This window comes from Mustela nivalis (genome assembly GCF_964662115.1).
Source record: "Mustela nivalis genome assembly, chromosome: 7".
Lineage (NCBI taxonomy): Eukaryota > Metazoa > Chordata > Mammalia > Carnivora > Mustelidae > Mustela > Mustela nivalis.
Genome location: NC_139026.1, coordinates 87,864,844 through 87,881,202, shown reverse-complemented (window position 1 = coordinate 87,881,202; position 16,359 = coordinate 87,864,844). Strand labels below are relative to the sequence as shown.

At 56.8% G+C, this 16,359-nt stretch overlaps 2 protein-coding genes and 2 long non-coding RNA genes across 5 annotated transcripts; 1 reads left to right on the top strand and 3 right to left on the bottom strand.

The window, feature by feature from the left end:
• Positions 1-534: 534 nt before the first annotated feature.
• Positions 535-4,397, bottom strand: AQP6 (aquaporin 6). 2 transcript variants are annotated; one of them, XM_082739683.1, is made up of 4 exons: positions 3,830-4,395; positions 2,895-3,053; positions 2,563-2,643; positions 535-1,908 (listed from the first exon to the last, which is right to left on the bottom strand). In XM_082739683.1, exons 1-4 carry the CDS (start codon positions 4,190-4,192, stop codon positions 1,696-1,698), a joined length of 816 nt encoding a protein of 271 aa, XP_082595809.1. In that variant the 5' UTR covers positions 4,193-4,395; the 3' UTR covers positions 535-1,695. The 2 variants fall into 2 exon arrangements, with proteins under 2 accessions (XP_082595809.1, XP_082595810.1); XM_082739684.1 differs by lacking the exon at positions 2,895-3,053 and having other exon boundaries at positions 3,830-4,397.
• A 3,500-nt stretch (positions 4,398-7,897) lies between these two features.
• Positions 7,898-9,162, bottom strand: LOC309869132. The gene is made up of 2 exons (XR_014314004.1): positions 8,498-9,162; positions 7,898-8,036 (listed from the first exon to the last, which is right to left on the bottom strand). It is a non-coding gene; the product is annotated as an uncharacterized lncRNA (long non-coding RNA).
• Positions 9,163-11,490: 2,328 nt separating this feature from the next.
• On the top strand, positions 11,491-13,057 carry LOC309869131. Its single transcript, XR_014314003.1, has 2 exons — positions 11,491-12,620; positions 12,800-13,057. It is a non-coding gene; the product is annotated as an uncharacterized lncRNA (long non-coding RNA).
• On the bottom strand, positions 12,435-16,359 carry LOC309869130 (aquaporin-5). The gene is made up of 4 exons (XM_082739682.1): positions 15,506-16,359; positions 14,427-14,591; positions 13,935-14,018; positions 12,435-13,155 (listed from the first exon to the last, which is right to left on the bottom strand). The coding sequence occupies exons 1-4, from the start codon at positions 16,265-16,267 to the stop codon at positions 12,970-12,972; spliced, it is 1,197 nt and encodes a 398-aa protein (XP_082595808.1). The 5' UTR covers positions 16,268-16,359; the 3' UTR covers positions 12,435-12,969.

Below are 16,359 nucleotides of genomic sequence, written 5' to 3'. Positions count from 1 at the left end.
GAAGCCCTGGGCTCTGAGAGATTGTAAGATGGATGAGAGGGGCCTGGCTTGGAGAGATGTAAATAGTACTCCACACTGACAATATCACAGAACTCTGAACGCGGTCACTGTGGCCACAAGCACTTGGGGACTCAGCTCTTGCTCTAGTTACTGGCTGGGCTCTGTCACCCTGTCCATGAAAGACTTTGGGAGCCCCTCCCATGCCCGGTGCCTTTGGAGACATCATGGAAAAGGTCCTATCTTTTTTATGCATTTGGTTGCTGTATCTCAGGGTACCATGGTGATGGGCACCATAGAGATGAGAAGAACTGACTTTTATTGGCTTGTCTCTTTGTTCCAGTGGCCCTCCTCAACCCCTCCACACACACAAAGCTCCCGGGTCAGTGGATCCAGGAGAGAAGGAGGCAGTGCAAGTAAGTGGAACAGATGAAAAGAGAAAAGCCTATTCTCTTTTCCTTCCCTCTCAATCCTCCTCCTCTCACTTCTTCCCTCCACCCTCCCATTACCAACAGCAATTGTATTCAAACCCGATAATTACAGTAACAGTGACAATAATCATCATTTATTGGGTTTGTTTTTCTAACATTTTAACATCCAAAAACATTTTCCAGTCTCTTACTTGTTTTGACAGCGGGCGCTAGGGGAGGACTGTGCCCATTTTATAGCTGGGGAAGCTGAGATCCATAGGGCCCCAAGTCATGGGGGGACAGTATTTACAGCAGCTTATAAATACAAACAAACCCACTGAGGCTTGCTGTCCTTCAGAAGCACCGAACTGCAAATTCTGGTTTCTTGGGTCATTCCTAAGTTCTTACCATCCTTGGGACTTCATTAGTAGCTTTTTGAGGATCCTGGCAAAATTGCAAATGAGGCTGGAGACAGTTTATTGCCCAGGTCATGAACAGGGGGCTGGGATAAGGACCTTCCCCTCTCAGGATTGTTCCCATGGATGGGGCTGTGGCATCGAAGGTGGGCAAACATCTGGGGAGAGCCTGCCCTGGAAAAGCCCTGTTTGACCCAAACCTCCCTTGCCTATATCCTGCCCCTCTTCCCCAAGGCAGGGTCCTCTCCTGTGTATTTAGAAGCCTGAGGAATGAAGATCGATTGGAAGGACCGTCTCTGTCCTCAGGGCACAGCCTCAGGCTGAGGGCTGGTCTGTAGCCCCCAAACTATACCCAAGAGCAGAGATATCCCTATGAGGAGCTCAGAGACCATCCCAGGACCTGATTCTTCTGGGAAGTCTCGCTTTCCCTTCAAGGGTGGGTGAGATGTTGAGGTTCCCCAAGGTCTCTATAGCCCTTAGTATCTAAGCTGAATGGCTGTCTGGGCTCTAATACCCAAGACAAGGCGATCTGGAGGCCCACGATGCCCACTAGGATCCAGATGGATGAGAGAAGAGGAGGGCAGTCATGAATTTCCCTGCCTCCTTCTGCTCTGTCCCATTAAGAGATGTAGGAGGAGGAAACTGAACAGATTTGCTTCCCAGATTCTTTCTGTCTAGAAATATAATGCCAGGGGTAGGGATTGGCATTCCCGGCCCACCCTGTTAGGACAAGAGGCCTAGCCTCCCCATCCTTCCTGCCCTCATCCTCTCCCCCCTCCCCCTCCCCCCATAAAACCCGACATCTGGTTGTACAAGGCAGCTTATCCACCTAAAGGGCTCCTCGCAGAAGCCCAAAGATGAGGGGTCCCGTTCTATACTGTCTGACACATGTTCCCCGATTCTGTGTCCCCTGAACTGGACTGGGATTCTCTCTTCTCGGGCTCCTCTTCTGCCACTTTCTCTACTTCTTCGCTACCCATGAGGATGGCCAGTCGCTGGGCCATGGTCTTGGTGCCAGGGAAGAGGATAAAGTTGTAGATCAGGGAAGCCAGGACAGCTCCTGCCAGGGGTCCCACCCAGAAGATCTGAGGGGACAGAGAGAAACAGGCATGAGTCATCAGGATCACAGGGTAGATTCGGCATCCTAGGCTGCTTCCCTAGTATTAACTTGGTCTACCAGGACCCCTCAGGCTCTCTACATGGTGACAAAATGGAGAAATGGGCATCCTGCCTGCCGAGTCTCTGCAGGTGAGGTGACCTTGCCTTGCGTGGGGCAGGCCCAGTCTCCTCACCACTCCTGCTTCCCTCCTCTTGGCCTCCCCTGTTCCAACCAGGAGGCCTGGCTAAGTGCTGTTCCTGCTTCTGCTGGTGTGTGTGTGTCTATTTCTGTTTGTCTTTTTCTTTATCCAAGTTTGGAAACTGGTCCAGCTGGAGGAAGTGAATAAGGAAACAGCCAGGACTTGAGGCCTGGGCCAAGCCTGTGTCTCCCGCCCCGGCCCATTTATTAACAGCCTACTGGGTCCCCTTGGCTCTTGAAGATGGAAAGAAAGGAAGTACAAGCCAGGATACTCGCCTTTGTCTTCCAAGCCAAGGGAAACCTCCACTGGGAGGTCAAGAAGGTCTGCAGTGGAGGTCCCATCTCCCCAAGTCCCAGTGGACTGCCCACTGGTGAGAGCCACAGTCCCTATTGCCCTTGCCCAGGCCCTTCCCATCCCACGGCGGCCAGCAGAGGCTCTCACCCAGTGGACCTCGAACTTCCCAACGATGATAGCGGGGCCGAAGGAGCGGGCCGGGTTCATGGAGCAGCCTGTGAAGTAGACCTGGAGGGCAAGTGCTGGTTTAGGATGTGAGGAGGCTTAAGGCAGGCCCAGGAGGGGACAACCACCTCTGTCCTGGCTTAGAGCCTTGACCACGACAGCACCATACCCCAGACCTGGATTGTGGGAACACAGCCTCCAACCAACCCAACTAAGGGCTCAGGGAGGGGCACTTCCTGGCCTTCAGGGTCCCAGCAGGCTCCTCGGGGAGTGACCAGTGTGTGCGTGTCCACAGTGTCCACTTTGCCTCTTACCCCAATGAGGTGCCCCAGCGCCAGAGAGATCCCCATCATGGTGGCCGGGGAGCCCGATGCCTGCCGGTTGTCGGTGCAAACAAAAACACAGAGTACCAGCTGCAGGGTCAGAACCAGCTCCACAGCCACGGCCTGGCCTGTTGAGACGCTGCTCCGGACCTGGATGAGGAGGCTGTGCTGGAGGTGATGCTGGTTGGTGACCCGCTCAGGCCTCATTGCCCCACTGTAGGGGGGTGACACCTCACCACCGCAGATTCCAGGACCCAAGGAGATGGGGAGAGCTGTGCAGTGGAGTTCCGGTCAGCCCTGGACTCCTGCTCCCTGCAGAAGGGAGCGGCCCCCACTCCTAGCCCACCAGTTGGCTGGGGCTGGTAGTTGGCAAGGGGCTTCGTTGGCAAGTTCTGATGGGGGAGGGAAGGCTCAGAGCAGGGGAGGGGGTGGCGTACAGGTTTTTGAGCAGACTGGGAGGAGACCGTGGGTAGGAGTAGAAGGAGGAGACTTGGGGAAGTAGGTGGAAGGATAGATGATTAGGGGAATCTGGGGGAGTGAGACAGGCCTCAGGGGAAGGAGGAACATGGGGACGCCGAGGAGCAGGGCTCGTGGGGTAGACTGGGAGAGAAGAAGGGCATATCGGGACTCCTGCCACTACCCACAGCCCCAGGTATCCCTGGCCACCCTGACCCTTCAATGCCTGGTCCTTTCCTGACTCCTGGCCCTGTTCCACCTGTTCCTGGTGCCATAACCCCATTCCTGCTCTGCCTGCACTGAGGCCACAGTCGGCTTCTTCTGTGTCCCAAGGCTCAGCCCAGAGCAGGTAAGGAGCACATGGCTGAGTTATTACCTCCCCTCCCTGCTCCTCAGGCCTGGCCCTCCACTCTTACCCGCTGCGGGGGCATCCCTTCCTAGGCCTGTCAGGTGCCCCTCCCTGCACCTACCATGTTAACCCCAAGGGTTTCTCGGATGTCTCCTGGGATGACCCCATAAAGCAGAGCAGCCCCCGCAGTGGCCCCTGCCAGCTGGGCAGCCACATAGGCCATGGCACGGGGCAAGGAGATTTGGGAGCCCACGAGGAAGGCCAGAGTCACGGCAGGATTGATGTGGCCCCCGCTGGTCTTCCAGGTGATCTGCACAGCCACAGCCGTGGCCAGGTTGAAGGTGATGGCGATCTGCAGCACGGTGGGGAGCGCCGAGGGCCAGGGCAGGGCTGAGCCCACCCCAAAAAACACGTACAGCCCCGTGGCCAGGAACTCGGCAAACAGCGCCCTGCTGATAGCTCTCCAGAACTGGCAGGCCAACATGCTGGCCCAGCCTCACCTGCCAGGCTGCCCTGGGTCTGGCTCCGGCTGCCTCAGCGGCTGCCTCTACTTCTCCTGAGACCTCTGTTTCTCTAGCCTCTGATCTCGGCTATCTTGGTGGGTCTCTTGTCTCTGGCCTGCTCCTCTCCTAGCTGCTGACCCACAGACCTGTTGGTCAGACTGGCAGGGAGCAGGTTTGTGGTGTTTCTGTGGGTGGGAGGTGTGATGCTGGGATGAGGAGGGGTGCTCCCTGGCTTGCTCCACCCTAAGCTCACCTCTCAGCTGGAGGGAGGGGGGCAGCCCCCAGGCACTGAGCTGGAACCTTCAGGTTCCTGAGCCCGGACAGAGATAAGGCTGCCGCAGGCTGGGGCCCAGCCTGAGGGGGGCAGGGGCAGGGCTAGTGGTGGGCATGGCATTCCAGCTTAGATGGAGAAGCTCCTCACATCTCCAAGTCCAAGGCCGGCTTCGAGGGTCCTGGGAGTTCCCAGAGGCTCCTGCTGTCCTGCCCTCCCCCACCCCCGCCTCCAGGCTCTGCCTCCGAATGGGCTCACACTATTCAATGCCCCCAAAACCCACATGTGAAATGAAGCTCTTTCCTCCTTTCCCACCGAAATCCCTACTCACAGAAAGCAGATGTGAACAGAGTCAACTATACTAAGGACCTGGGTCTGTGTGGGCGCAGGGGGGACATGGGGAGAAGGGGCGTCTTCCACAGCTGATCAGATGACACACATGGCAGTGGAGAGTTTCTCCCCTGTGAGCTGGGAATTTCCACTGGCTTGTCCTTGCCCTGTCCTGTCTCCCTTGCCTGCCCCCTCCCTCTCAGGCCCTCTCCCCCACCACTGCCCTGCTCTCCTTCTCAGGGACCTGAGCAATTCCTCTCAAGCCTCACACAGGGCCACTGAGCCATTTTTGTGGCGATGCTGGCCCTAAGGTCACCCAGGCCCTAGGCTCTACCCTTTTCACCCCAGCAGCATATAAAGATATAAAGATATTTTCTCCAACAAAGGTGTTCCCTCCCTAAGTACAATCTGTGGAGCTGTGGAAACAATGGTCTTCGCTTCTTCATCACTACGGGATGCCCTGACCTCGCCCCTGGCCATAAATTCCTGCTCAGTGGATATGTCCTGGTTGTCTTTAGGTTCCTCAAATGCGACCTGTCTTAAAAGGCGACCCTCAGCGCTCTCTGCGCGCACCCCCTCTGCCCCACCCATGCACTCTTCCGGTTTTTTCCAACTCCCTTGGTGGCACCCAGGAATCGTCCTTGAGCCTTCTCTCTTTCCTGCCCCCAACGAATAAAGGCGTTGAATCCTGCTGATTTGGAATCCTAAATATTTCTTGACTGTGCCCTCTTCTTGCCACCCCCACTGCCCTGTGGCCTTGAACCATTCTCTCTGTCTGCTTCCTCACTCAGCTCCAATCAATTATCCACACTGCAGCCCCAGTGATCTTTCTAAAATGCAAATCTGATTCTGCTGCTCCCTTGCTAAAATCCCTTCAAAGTGCCCTTGTGCCTGGCCTACAGGGTCCTCAGGGATCCTGCTCCTCCCACCTCACCTCTCCCCACTTCTTGCTTTGTCCTTTACCCTGTGGCCTCACCAAATGGCCAGGGGTTCACAACATGCCCTGCTGGTTGCTCCTTGGAGAACCCTCTGTCTTCCCCCTGGATAGCCCTTCCCACGTCTCTTGCTTGGGTAACTTCTAACTCATTCCTAACACTCAGATTCAGTGTCGCCCCCTCCTTTCCTGGGTGATGAGCCCTCCGTGTGCTCCCACACCACCTGGGCACGTTTGTACACTTGTGTCACCACAGAGTGCTGTCATGGCGTTAGTGTGCCTCCTTAATGGGACAGTGAGTCCCTCAGGGAGCAGGAAAGAAATTTTGCTCATCCCTACATCTAGTGTCTTGCACAGGGATTGGCCAGAGTTGGTGCTTGAGAAATATATTTTTTAAAGATTTTATTTATTGGGGCGTCTGGGTGGCTGAGTGGGTTAAAGCCTCTGCCTTCGGCTCAGGGTCCTGGGATGGAGCCCAGCATCAGGCTCTCTGCCCAGCAGGGAGCCTGCTTCCTTTCCTCTCTCTCTGCCTGCCTCTCTGCCTACTTGTGATCTCTGTCAAATAAATAAATAAAATCTTTAAAAATATATATATTATTTATTATTTGACAGAGAGACAGAAAGACAGAGAACGTGCACAGAAGCAGGGGGAGCAGCACGCAGAGGCAAAAGGAGGGGCAGACTCCCCGCCAAGTAGGGAGCCTGATGCGGGGCTCCATCCCAGGACCCCAGGATCATGTCCCAAGCCAAAGGCAGACACTTAACTGACTGAGCCACCCGGGTGCCCTGGGCTTGATAAATATTTTTTTTTCTGTTTTTTTTTTTTTTTTTTTTTTTTTAAGATTTTTATTTATTTATTTATTTGACAGAGAGAGAGATCACAAGTAGGCAGAGAGGCAGGCAGAGAGAGAGAGAGGAGGAAGCAGGCTCTCCACTGAGCAGAGAGCCCGATGCGGGACTCGATCCCAGGACCCTGAGATTATGACCTGAGCTGAAGGCAGCGGCTTAACCCACTGAGCCACCCAGGCGCCCCGTTTTTTTTTTTTTTTAATTGACATATTATGTATTATTTGCCACAAGGGTATAGGTCTGTGAATCATCAGTCTTACACAATTCACAGCACATACCCTCCCCAACGTCCGTCACTCAGCCACAGCCACCCTTCCCTCCTCAGTCCCTCAGTCTGTTTTCTAATATTAAGAGTCTCTTATGGTTTTTCTCCCTCCTGGGTTCCATCTTGTTTATTTTTCCCTCCCTTCCCCCTACGAACCCCTACCTTGCCTCTCAAATTCCTCATTTGATAAATATTTGTTGATGAAAGGATGAATGAATAAAAGCTTCTTGACCTCCTGGAGGCAGGCGACTTCCATATCTACTTCCTTCCAGCCAGCTCTTCTATCTATCCCACCTGGGACTGAGCCCTCTGAAATCTTCGAGTGGAATATCCCAGCTCTGGTTACAGGCTCTGTCCGTTTCACACCCCCCACCCCGGCCCCCGCCCATCCCTTTCCATTCTTCAAGCCTTCCGTGGCCTCACCCTCCCCTCCCCAGCAAGATCCCCCATCCATGCCCCCACTGTCCTAGCTCCCTGTTTTCTCCGCTCCATTCTCCTCCACAGCCCTCTACCCCCATCTGGCAGCCAAGCGCTGCCGGAGAAGCTCGCCCAGCCATGCAGACTGCTGCCATGACGAGTCCATGGTCCCTGGCTTCAGCGGGGGTCACAGCTCTGCTCAGCAATCCTCACACCGTCCTCAGTCAGCTCTCTCTCTCTCCCCCCATTCTTCCAAGGCCGACATCCAACCTTGCCCACGCTTTCCAAGTGCCCTACTCCAGCTTTCTTCCAGCAGCTCAGCTCGCCCCCTGTCCTACCTAGAAAGAGAAACTAGCAGGTAAGACTTCTTCCCATCCTTTTCCCCAGCCACAAACTCCCCTGCCGCAGTTCCATGCCCTCCCCGTCTTCCCTCTGGACCTGAAGAAGAGACAGCCCTTCTCCTGTCCAGTCAGGAGCCCCTCCTTGGGCTCTTGGCTCCCTGCGAGCAACTGGGATCGTGGTCTCAATCTCATCTGGGGTTTTCACTTCCCCTTCTCCTGGCTGGTACTTGGTAATGGGGCCTGGGTAATCGCAGAGTACTGGAGAGACCAGTACTTAATTTTATTTATTTATTTATTTATTAAAGACGCTTTAATAAATACTCCAGGAATGAAGGAATATGGCCGTGGGGGCAGTGTGGGTGGGCTGACATGGTGGGCTCTCTGCTTAGGGGCTGGCCCAGGGCACCTCAAGGCATGTCTGTGGGGAGCCATGCAGCAGAAACAAGGAGTCACGTACTAAGCGAGGCCTGAGGAGTGAGGGACGTAACCGATTGACCCTAGGAATGCAAGGAGTCCGGTACCAAGCGGAGCCTAGGAGTAAAGACTATAGATTAACTTAAGGAATGTGAGTGCTTTCACGGGTGACGTTTGATGGATACCAGGAGTCCTGGGAGAGGCACATGATCTGGGGAGCCATGGAAACCTATGGAGTCACATAGGTGCTCACGAGCGCGCCGTATGCACACAGATAATGTCATAGGTAGCCCTTCTGATTGGTAGTTATGTTAGCCGTGGTGTACTCTTATTGGATATAGTTTGTACTCGGTGGGTATATACTGGGGGTCTTAGACTAGTGCCGGGGTCCCGGCGGTAATTATCAATAAAGAAGCTTGCCACTCACCTCGTCTGCGGGTCGTTCTTGCGGGCCGAGAGCGACACATGTCTCTCCTTCACTTCCTGCAGACAGGACCACAGAGGGCTTCCCTATACCCTGCCTAGCCTCGGTAGGGTGCACCTGTACGCCAAGCACCCAGCAGCCCTCACGCTGGGCTGTTGAGGGCCTTTGATACAGCAACACAGGAGAAAGCATTCACTCTGCTGTATATGCTGTACCCCCGACCAGTGGGTAACTTCTGTGAGCTCAGTTTCCCCACTTATAAATGGAGATAATTGCCCTTTCCCCATATGTCATTAGGGCTAAATGTGCTGATACTTAGGAGAGAGTCTCTGAGCCAAGAAAATTCTGGTTGTTAAGCTTGCCCTCCCTCAACCCTCTGAGGAGACAGGTGTGAGGACTGGGTTCGGGTGGGAAGGGTCCTGATTGCCGTGGCAACTCCTAGACAAGTAGCTCCTGGGAATCCTGCTTTGGGCCCTGGAGGTTGAGAGAATCAAGTTCAGCAGCAGCCCACGTCTTCAGCTGGCCCAGAGCAGCGCCTCCTGGGGCCCTGTCTGGCCTGGGGCCAAGGTCATTCAACCCCCACCCCCTCCCAGGCCAGGTGGGCATTGGTCAGGGCCTTGCTCCAGCTCCAGCCGGCACCTCCCTGGACCCTGCCAGTCCTGGGCTCTACTGGTGAGTTCCAAGGTCCCTCACACTCAGAGGCCTTATGCCGAAGCCTCACACCTGGTTGCCTACAGCTGCTGGCCGGTGGCTGTGTGCTTTTAACCTCCTAGAGGCCTGTCTGGCTGCTGCGGTGGCTGTCTCTGTTGGGGAGTCGAGTGTGGAGGTGTGTGTGCACAAGGGGCAATGTGGGCTCCGACTCCTCTGGCTTGGGGAACAGAGGAGGAGCAGGAGGGAGGGGAAAGAGGGAGGTGCTGGGAAAGAAGAGCCAAGAGAGAATGAAAGTGCGTCAGAAAGGGAAGGAAGGATTCGAGGTAGCTTCTCTCGCATCATCTCAGCAATCCTCCCGAATTGTGGAAGCCTCATCCACCCCTGGCAGAGGAAGCATGAGGCTCCTGTGGAGCTTCGAGAGCTAACACACCTCTCAACCCCAGTTCCCACCCCCCTAGACAGCCAACACTGCGGCCATTTTCTGCCTTTGCCCCCAGCCCCCCTCCATGTCCCCCTGTCCGCCTTCCTACCAGGAGAAAACCAGCAGCCCCTGGGCAGAGAGGGAGGGGGAGGAGTAGGAAACCTCCCATAGGAGAGTCAAGGCTTTTCCTGGGTTCCATTTCCAGGAGGAGCAGAGGCTCAGGGGTGACTGAACATGTGTGTCCTTGGGCGTGACACTCATACCTCTCTGAGAACACACAGGGCCAGGTTCCTGGGTCTGGTCCCCAGCAGCCCCTTGGCCCTGTGAGAGAATGGGGGAGGGTTGATGTGGCTCTTACACACACACACACATGCACACACGCATACACCGCGTGAGCCGTCTACACCGAGTAGACACAGCCCCTGGAGTACAACTGAAGGTCATTGTAGATGTGGCGGGCTACGACTGTGTGCGTGTTCACGTGTGCGCAGGCCCCTTGGGGCTCCGGACCCAGCCGCCTGGAAATTCACCCACCAAGGAACACAGCGCCCCCTGCTGACCTATCAGCCCGCTGCTGCATCTTGTGGGCACAAAGCCCTGTGGGGACCCGCACCCTCTGGCCAGGTCAGGCCTGGAACTCCCTCGAGCTGGGTGCCCCACCCATCCTTGGAGGGTCTGTCACGCATAGACCCACCGTTCACCACCTTATGCTCGCCTTCGGACCCATCAAAAAAGGAAGGCAAGTCGCTGGGCTGGAGGGAGAGGCCAGCCTCCCAGTCAGGTCTGTGCCTGTACCTGAGGCCTGTGGGCGACGACAGGGGGAAGGAATCCTCTCTCTTCTGCACCCCTTCCCGGATAGTGGACTAGGGGTAGCTGCTTCCTGGTGGCTTAGAGGACCCAGACCTGAGAGACTCCCCGTACCCCGACGCGGCTCGGGCCCAGACCCAGGATTTGTGTTAGAGGAAGCCCAGCAGCGGCGGATTCGGTGGACGAGGTCTCCCCCTGCTGGTCGGAGCTGGTATTTGCGTTGCCCCGCTCAAAGTTTGGGATGGGATGGCTGAGGCAGGTGAGGGACTACTCCTTTAAGGGGAGCCTGAGGTTCGTTCTCTCTCTCTCTCTCTCAAACACACACACACACACACACACACACACACACACACACACACACACACACACACACACACACACACACACACACACACACACACCCCCATGTGAAATGAGGCGGGCAGGGCACACACACACACACACACACACACACACCCATGTGAAATGAGGCGGGCAGGGCACACACACACACACACACACACACACACACCCCCATGTGAAATGAGGCGGGCAGGGCACACACACACACACACACACACACACCCATGTGAAATGAGGCGGGCAGGGCAGGGCAGGGCAGGGCAGGGGCGGTTGCAGCTCCCATTCACAGATACTAGGCTCAAATTGAAGGAGGGCTAGGAAGTCTGGCTCTCCTCACCCTCCCTCCCTGGGACTGAGGCTGGCCAGACAGGGTCTCTGGCTTCTTCCACCCCATCTCAGTTCCTCTCCTGATGCTACTGGCCCCTCCTCTTCGGAAGCAAAACTGTAAGACCATGGGAGAGGTTCCCATCCCGGAGAAGCAGGAACTCAGGTTCACTCTCAGGAGAGCAGGGGCCCAGAAGTGGAGAGTGGCTGGGGTCACCAATATGTACCTGCTGAGTTCCTGTTGCACTAGTTTACTGAGCACTCACGGAGGTGCCTGGCCCTGTTTACGCAAGCATCTTCCGTCTTCCGTCTGTCCTCTGTCTTCCTTTATGTTCACAGCAACCCACAAGGTGGGTACAAGTATCCCCATTTTATAGATGAGAGCTCTCTGCTCAGCAGGGAGTCTGCTTCTTCCTCTGCAACCCCCCCCTCACGTGGTCTGTCTCTCAAATAAATAAATAAAACATCTTGCAAAAATGAAAACCAAAAAACCACAACTCAGAGAAGCTGTGTTACCCAAAGTTGCAAAGTAGGATTTGAGCTCCAAGCTAGACTCCTTAACTATGATGCAGGGCTGTATTCTGCGCTGCTTTTCTGTGCCACGTCCACCATTTTCTCTAAAGAGCAGACTGGTTCCAGGTATCTCACTCCCTTCATCTTAAATCATTCCCACAGCAACCCTGTGAGGGAAGTCTTTTTTATCCTTGTTTCCTAGCTTGAGAGATGGAGGCTCAGAGAGTTTAAGGAGGCTTCCTAAGGAGTGCCAGGGACAAGGGGACAGGGACAGAGCAGAGCAGAGCCACAGGCCCAGAGAGGAAAACAGCGGGAACAGAGGCTGGCAGAGGCAGGAGTGAGGAGAACCAGAAAAAGGCAGGGCTGGCTGTGGCTCCTGGTATGTTGGGGGAGTGAGGCAGGGGGTTTCTTCCTCTGACCCCAGGCTCCCAACATGGCATCTTTTTGGACTAGAGAGGGCAGTCCAGGGCTGTGTCTCCTTCCCAATGACAGAGCTGGCTGGTTACCCCCTTGGCATCTCAAGGGGCTGCCAGTGGGTTCAGTCCTCCTCCATCCTGCCTGGTACTCCCTGGCACTGGGGCCAGGCCCTCCTCAAGTGGCAGAGACTTACACAGCTGAGGTGGGGGGATGAGCAGGTGGGTGAGTTGGTGAGGACACCTCCTCTACTCCCACTGTCCCCTCCTGACCTCTAGCTCCATTTCTGTGTTTTTGTCTCCTCCTCTCCCTCTCTCTCTTCCTTACCTCATCGCTCTGCCTCTCTAAGCCTCCCCTGGCCTCAGCTTCCCTGTCTTGCCACGGAGAACTATGCAGACTGTGGAGAGCATAGGGGATGACAAAGAGGAGACAGACTGTCCAGAGGGACAGAGGTAATCAGCCAGAGTGCCTTAAGGAGATGCTCTGGGGAGAGATGAGGCAGAACATGAATGTCAGTGGTTTATTGGTACACCCCTGCCCCAAACACCGGCACTACCCTGTGCATCCTTGAGCGGAAATAAATAAGGCAGCATTTAATGAATCAGTCTGTCTCCCTCCTAAGGCAATCTGGGGAGGGGCAGCCTCTTCGGGTCCAAGGGACTGGGACGCCTCTGGCTCTTAAGGTGGGGGCGGTGGGGGAAGATAGGGGCATACAGACTGCTGGCCACCCCTTCCTAGCTTGGCCCCCATGCAGCCTGTAAGCTTGGTGCTACTTTCAGTCTCTGAGGTCCGACTTCATGGCAGCAGGCTGCCCTGTCCCAGACAGAGCCCCCTCCCCATCAGACACCAACCCCTGGCCCCCACCCAAGAGTCCCATCATGGATTCCGGCTCCCATTCCTTATTGTGAAGCTGGGGGAGCCAGCACCTCCTCCCTAGCCCAGAGGACCCAGCTGTAGGGGAAGGAAGCTTTGCTGTCATATATGTATATATTTTGCCCCTGTGGTTCCGGGGCTAGGGGACTGACCCCTTCCTGACCCAGGTCAGCGGGCAGTCAGCTCCATGGTCTTCTTTCGCTCCTCTCGTTGCTCTTCCCAGTCCTCCTCAGGCTCATATGTGCCCTTGATGACGGCCACGCGCTCACTCACGCTCAGGGAGTTGGGGAAGAGCAGGTAGAAGTAGAGGATGGCAGCCAGGATGGCCCCCACGATGGGGCCTACCCAGAACACCTGGCGGGGACACAGCAGCATCAGGCGGCTGAGTCTCAGAGACCGACAGCCTCCCCTCCAGAGGACAGAACTATGGACCCTCAGGGGAGGTGGACAAACAGACTTCTGGACCTCCAGAAGGAAAGATTCCCTCCTGCCTAAGGAACAGGTATACTGACACTCCATTCCTCTATGACAGGGAGACCTACAGACACTCAGATCTTCAAAAGAGAGAGATACCCAGAAGGACAGGGCCCCCAGCCTCACCCTAAAGAGACACAAATGACCCTTTGAAGGAAACAGGCATGGAGAGACAAAAGAACTCCTCTGCCTCCCACACAGGAAATGAAAGAGACCCTGGAGAGAGAGAACATGAGGAGGCAACAGATAGACTGTCCAGGGGGACAGGCCCACAGGAAGGAAGACTCTCAGCCCCCTCAACGGGGACAGATAAAAAAAAATCAGAGATGACAGACACACAGACATGGTGTGATCCCATCATACCCCAGAAGTACCGACACCAAGTCATCGGAGATCTACACAGAGCAACAGATCTCCTTCCCTTCCCTAGGGGTACAGATACACCCCACCCCAGGCTTGAACCAGGGTCCTCTGCCGTTCAGCTACTCTTGTCCTTGTTCTGGCTGCCTTCCATCCCTTTCTATATCGCTTTCTCTCTCCAGCCACTCCTCCCAGGCCCACCCCAAGGGCTGCGCCCACAGCCTCCAGATAGTCCAGGGGCTCTTGGCCGGGTTTCCAGGCCCTCATTGCCAGGGAACCAGGGTAGGGCTGAGACTCACCCAGTGAGCAGAGCTGAAGCGATTCATAACCACTGCAGGGCCGAAAGAGCGGGCTGGGTTCATGGAGCAGCCGGTGAAGTAGATCTGGACAGAGGGAGGCAGGTGGCAAGGAGGGCAACATGCTTGTCCAACTCCTAAAGGGCCGGTCTTTCCCAGCATCACCCAGAAGTTTAGGGGCTCAGCCAAGTCTCTGAATCAAGTCTCTCGATTTCTAGGCTGGTGACCTCTCCCTCCATGGGTGCCCGTGCTCCCTTCTTTCTTCTCAAGTCCTGTGCTCAGCCTGGATCTCCATTTTCACCCCAACTCCCACTTCCTGGCATATTCCCTCAGGCTAGAGAAGAGCTGTGGGGAGCCAGCCTGGGACAGAGTACAGCAACCCCCCTCCAGGCCTTAACTGCTGGGTTTCCTGGTTCAGAAGGGTGCTGCTCTAGGGCCCCATTATTTGGCCCAACGGGCTCCCCACAACTCCAGCCAAGTGGCAGCATTGCTCACCCCCACAAGGTGGCCCAGTGTGACGGAAAGGCCAATGGACAGGGCCGGAGAGCCCACAGGACTGGTGCGGCGGGAGTCGGTGGAGGAGAAAATGCAGAGTGCCAGCTGGAAGGTCAGAATCAGCTCCACTACCATAGCCTGGCCCTGGGTTGTGTTGTTGTTGAGCTGCAAGGGGAGGGTGGATTAGAACCCCTGCCTTCCAGCTCTATGGCCGGGTGCTTGGGGAATGGGGCTTTGGGCCTCCAGCGACACCTGGAGCCACTGTACCAGAGGGCCAAGCCTTGCACACGTCAGGAAGGTCATTCGCTGAAATGACCTACCTGAGCGTGTGTGCGAAGCTTGATGTATAGGCCTGTGGCCAAGGAGCTGAGTGCAAGGGAGCTTTTCCTGGACAAGGTCCTGTCAACGGTTCTGCCCAATACCCCACCCCCACAAGCTGGCATTTACCCTCCCTCCTGTGGGCAGCTGCCCAGTTTGCTTGCTGCACCCCCAGCCTGCCTCCCGCCCGTGTCTGACCCGCTGCCAGTGCCAACCTCAAACCCGTCTCTCCGGTGGGGCTGACTCACGGCTTGACAATGGCCGAGAAAATCCTCCTCTGTGTTTGATTAATGAACCCAGTTTGCATGGGACATGGGGACCGAATCTGGGACTGTGGCGGGGTGGTGAGAGCGGGGAACTGGGAGCAGAAACCAATATTCAACAGACCCTACACACTGGTACCATGGTAAGGGGTTCACATGCATGATTTCTAAATGTCACCCCCTAGACACCTGCTGTGGTAGGTTATGACCATCCCCCCACTCCCCATGGAATGGTGGAGAAAAATGAGACCCAGAGGAGCAAGGTCACCCAAAGCCAGGATTTTAACCCGTCTTTGATGTTTCTATGAAACCACTCCATGAGGAGCAGACAGGAGCAGGGAAGGTCCCAAGAGGAAGGCAAAACTCAGGGTTGACACAGGAGAAAGCCAGAAGTTTCAGGCACCCATTCTGTGGCACCCATCTTTGAAATGGGGTCCGGGCCTGGTCAGGGAGCCCACTTCAAGGTCATTACCCCACCCCAGGCCCGTAGGCACTCACCGCGTTGATGGCCAGATTGCCTCGGGCATTAAGTGGTGCCAGCCCATAGAGGATGCCCGCCCCGGCGATGGCGCCCACCAGCTGGGCCGCCACGTAGAAGACGGCCCGGAGCAGGGAGATCTGGTTGCCCACCAGGAGGGCCAGCGTGATGGCCGGGTTGATGTGGCCGCCGCTCACCGGCCCCAGGGCCTGGGCCAGGGTACCTATGGCCAGGCCAAAGGCCAGTGAGATCTGGAGGATGCTGGGCAGCGCCGACGGCCACTTGAGGGCCGAGCCGAGGCCAAAGAAGACGAAGATGAGGGTGGCCAGGAACTCGGCGAACACTGCCTTGAGGAAGGCCACGGAGCACACCTCCTTCTTCATGGTGGCCGCGGGGGCCCGGCGGCGCCGGCCACGGCGCGGGGCGCCCGTCGGGGCGGCGGCGCAGGGGGCTGGGGGCTGGCTCCCGGGCGCGGCGCGCTCTGCAGCTCCCCCTGAGTGGCTAGTGGCCTGGCGCGGGCCGTGCAGGGGTGCGCTATATAGAGGCCGGCAGCCTGGCGGGGGGGCAAGCGCGGGGAGGCAGTGGGCGGCTCCCGCGCCCGGGGCGCAGCGCAGCGCGCAGAGAGGGAACCTGGCTGCCGCCACCGGCTCGCCGCGGCCCCGGGCACCGCGCGCCCCCGGCCCGCCGCCCGCCCCCACGCCGGGGCAGCAGCGGACGCGCCCGGGCCACGTGACCCAGGCGGCCGCCGTGTAGACCGGCCGGGTGGCCGGGGACCCGCGCATGGTGCGCCCCGGACGGCTCCCGCGCTCTGCTCCGCGCTGCTGGTCCCGGACTGCCTGGGAGACTTCGCGGCGTCCGGCCTCGGTCGTCCTAT